Raw genomic sequence first — 4,012 nt, 5'->3', positions numbered from 1 at the left:
TTTGATCACATGCTCCATCAGTTCCAGTCCAACTGGCCTTGGTGATCTCCCATTAGATCAGTCCGGCTGTCTCAGTGGGTGGACGCACCCCTCGCAGTCATGATTTCCTTGCTCATGTTCTCCCTCCTTCTGCTCTTCATATGGATAGATGGAGATAGAGACAGAGACACACATTGGTGCAATATTTTTTAAGATAAATTGATCTCTATACAGAGTTAATTTGGCTACAGAACTGTATTTAGGGCAACATAAACCCTACAAAGCATTACATAGGAAGCTGAGCAGAGTCAATAAACTATTATACATAGATTCATGATCATGATTATTATATTTAACATTGATAATTTTATCAATTTTATTTTATTTTAATAAACTATAAAAATTAAAGTAAGTTGTTGTTAAAGTTACTTATGAAGTCCCAGGAGTACAGTAATGGTTATAATATTAATTTTCATAGCTTTCATGTAGATATATTTTGTATTATTTGGTACATTCTTCTGTCCATTTTGTAGTATGTGACAGTATGTGACAGAATGCATGTCTTGTATGTAACTTATTTTATTAAGCATCTATTTTATTAAATATGCTCAAACCAAGGTCTGATGAAATTAGCATCAAGCCTGTTATACACTTCAACTAATAAAGTAACTCTTCTTTAGAGCTACTCTAAATCTTTACTCTTTATTTTAAAAAAAATTGTATCTAATGCAACCTACTCTGAACCAAGGAAAGTGTGTGGTAAAGAGACACTCAGCATTTTTTACAAGACTCACATCTATGAAGATTGTTTGTCAATGGGAAATAAAACTTGAAGGACAAATTTGTAGTTCAAGGAGGTCTTTGCAAGACAATTGAGAAACAAAAGTTTCATCTACCTACAGGTATATTTATAAAATGCTATATTTTGTTTTATGCTCTATCTCAGACCCATTTTGGTAGGCTTTTAATATCTCTTTTAGAATATATATTCAGATCAACATTATTAGGTAAAATTGCTGAGATAATATCTATAGCTTTTTAATAATTTCACTCCATGTAGGGAATTAAGGATGTACTTGCTTTTGTCAAATGAATCAAAAGAAAAGGATTTCATTAACTGTAGCATGAAAGCCAGCATGTGGTTTCTTTGTATTAAGAAACGTATCTCTCTATGTATATTTTTCTTCAGAATTTGATAATTATTTTTGTCTGTGTGTGTTTGTGTATGCATGCCATGGGACACATTTCAAAGGCTGGAAGACATTGTGTGTCATGAGTACATATTCCATTTCAAGACAGAGGCTGAAGAACTGTTGAAAGTTCAAGGCTAGCCAGGGATATAAAAGAAATTCCAGGTAAGTTTGAGCTATAGAATGTTATCATATCTGTAAAGACTAAATAAGTCAACAACCAAAACAGCAACAAACATCAGCAACACTGTAGTTGAAAAGTGTAATTTAAAAGTGCTACATGTTTCATATTTTCCTTGCACTTTCCCATATTTTATGTATTAGGACCATGACATATGCTGCCAGAAATAAAATGCAATTTTTCCATTGCTTTGAAATAAAGTGACATTGCATTTGTCATTGAAAACAAGCTTGCATTTTTTCCAAAGGAGACTTAAAAAATTCTCTTCATGATAGCTAGGAAACAGAAATAAAAAGAAAGAGAGAGAGAAATGGAGGGGAAAAAGAGGAGGGAGGAAGGGAGGAAGGAAGAAAGGAAGGGAGGGAGAGAGAGAAAGAGAGAGAGAGGAGTTGAACCTGATTCCTACAACATGTGGTGGAAATAGCAACCAGATCATTACACAAGGTTAGAAAACTAAGATAAATGTTTCTGATCTTACATACATGCCAAATCTAAAGAAGTTGATCTTATAGAATCAAAATACAAGTTGTTGTCCTGGTGATTCTAAAGAAAAGAAGGGAATAGCTGTGGTTAAGTTATTAGAACAGTATAGAAAGGTATGTTATGTTATAGAAGAGTAGATTGGCTATGGAATGATAAAACAGTGTATATTTTAAATAGATAACAAAGGATGTTAAAATTTTCACTGAAGAAAGTGATAAGTAATTGAAGAGATAGATTTATATAATCTCCTTTAAATAGTATACAATTTAGGCATGTTTTGAAACTATTGAATAGCCCTTCTGAATTGGATGCATTTAATGATTTGTACATAAAATAAAAATAAATTTCATAAAATGTCATTTCATTTATAATTTTTTTAGAGGGGTACAATGAACTTTATTGATGGTATTCAAGAGAGTAGGGCTCCCTAAGCCCCCTCCTGCTATTCTGGGGGTCTGGGATGGAAACTGTGAGGGAGATGCTCAGTGTCAAGGGTTAGTTAGGACAGGGACTGCTCAGCAGCCGAGGACCTCTCTCTTGCTGTGTCCTTGCTGGGATGGGTGGTCCAGGGCGGGCTTCTTACTCCTTGGAGGCCATGTAGGCCATGAGGTCCACCACTCTGTTGCTGTAGCCGAATTCATTGTCGTACCAGGAAATGAGCTTTACAAAGTTGTCATTGAGAGCAATGCCAGCCCCAGCATCGAAGGTGGAAGAGTGGGAGTCACTGTTAAAGTCACAGGAGACGACCTGGTCCTCAGTGTAGCCCAGGATGCCTTTTAGTGGGCCCTCGGATGCCTGCTTCACCACCTTCTTGATGTCGTCATACTTGGCAGCTTTCTCCAGGCGGCATGTCAGATCGACGACGGACACATTGGGGGTAGGAACGCGGAAGGCCATGCCCGTGAGCTTCCCGTTCAGCTCTGGGATGACTTTGCCCACAGCCTTGGCAGCGCCAGTGGACGCAGGGATGATGTTCTGGGCAGTGCCACGGCCGTCTTGCCACAGCTTCCCAGAGGGGCCATCCACAGTCTTCTGGGTGGCCGTGATGGCATGAACTGTGGTCATGAGTCCTTCCACGATCCCAAAGTTGTCATGGATGACCTTGGCCAAGGGGGCTAAGCAGTTGGTGATGCAGGAAGCGTTGCTGACAATCTTGAGGAAATTGTCATATTTGTCATGGTTCACACCCATCACAAACATGGGGGCATCAGCAGAAGGGGCGGAGATGATGACCCTCTTGGCCCCACCCTTCAAGTGGGCCCCAGCCTTCTCCATGGTGATGAAGACACCGGTAGACTCCACAACATACTCGGCGCCGGCATCCCCCCATTTGATGTTGGCGGGATCTCGCTCCTGGAAGATGGTGATGGCCTTCCCGTTGATGACAAGCTTCCCATTCTCAGACTTAACTGTGCCTTTGAACTTGCCATGGGTGGAGTCATACTGGAACATGTAGACCACGTAGTTGAGGTCAATGAAAGGGTCATTGATGGCAACAACATCCACTTTGCCAGAAGTGAAGGCAGCCCTGGTAACCAGGCGTCCAATAAGGCTAAATCCGTTCACTCCGACCTTCACCATCGTGTCTCTGGAAAGAGGCTGGCACTGCACGAAAAGAAGCAGCTGTCTCTAGAACAGGGAGGAGCAAAGAGCCCATTTAATTTATAATTAATGTGACTTTTTGTTTTTGATAGTTTTTTTTTAAATTTTTCTCGTTTTTATTTTTTTAAAAGAAAACAAACTATATTTTTTCATTTTACATACCAATTTGAGTTCACACTCCCTCCACTCCTCCCATTGCCTATACCTTTACAGCACCCCATCCAATCCCCACTCAGTATTCAGAGAGGGTAAGATTCATCGTTGTGAAGAAGGTCCAAGGCCCTCCATACTATATCTAGGCTGAGCAAGGTATCCATCCAAAGAGAATTGGATCCAAAGACCCAGTAGAAGCAGTAGAGATAAATCCTGGTGCCACTGCCAGTGGCCCCTTTGTCTGTCCAACCATACAACTGGAAGTGGTCTTTTCCAAAGCAACATATCCTTATACCAATATTTTGAAGTCAAGAAACCTTTAAGATATATATGCTGGTTAAGCTTAGCAGCCCATACAATGAAATGTCTCTCTGTACTTTGTTGGAGAGAAGCTACTTGGTCGTTCCCAGCTGTTCAATCCCAA

General features: G+C 39.9%; 1 protein-coding gene across 1 annotated transcript; it reads right to left on the bottom strand.

Moving 5' to 3' along the window:
- Window positions 1-2,223: 2,223 nt before the first annotated feature.
- LOC126511997 (glyceraldehyde-3-phosphate dehydrogenase-like) lies at window positions 2,224-3,414 on the bottom strand. Its single transcript, XM_050159521.1, has one exon. It carries the CDS (start codon window positions 3,412-3,414, stop codon window positions 2,413-2,415), a length of 1,002 nt encoding a protein of 333 aa, XP_050015478.1. The 3' UTR covers window positions 2,224-2,412.
- Window positions 3,415-4,012: the final 598 nt, after the last annotated feature.

This window comes from Alexandromys fortis, unplaced genomic scaffold (genome assembly GCF_014885135.2).
Source record: "Alexandromys fortis isolate MF-2015 unplaced genomic scaffold, M_Fortis_MF-2015_v1.1 scaffold_113, whole genome shotgun sequence".
NCBI lineage: Eukaryota > Metazoa > Chordata > Mammalia > Rodentia > Cricetidae > Alexandromys > Alexandromys fortis.
The sequence above is the reverse complement of the archived record's forward strand: the minus strand, read 5'-3'. Positions and strand labels throughout refer to the sequence as shown.

Coding starts and splice junctions, on each gene's coding strand:
- LOC126511997 (XM_050159521.1), bottom strand. CDS start 3,414: ATGGTGAAGGTCGGAGTGAACGGATTTAGCCTTATTGGACGCCTGGTT.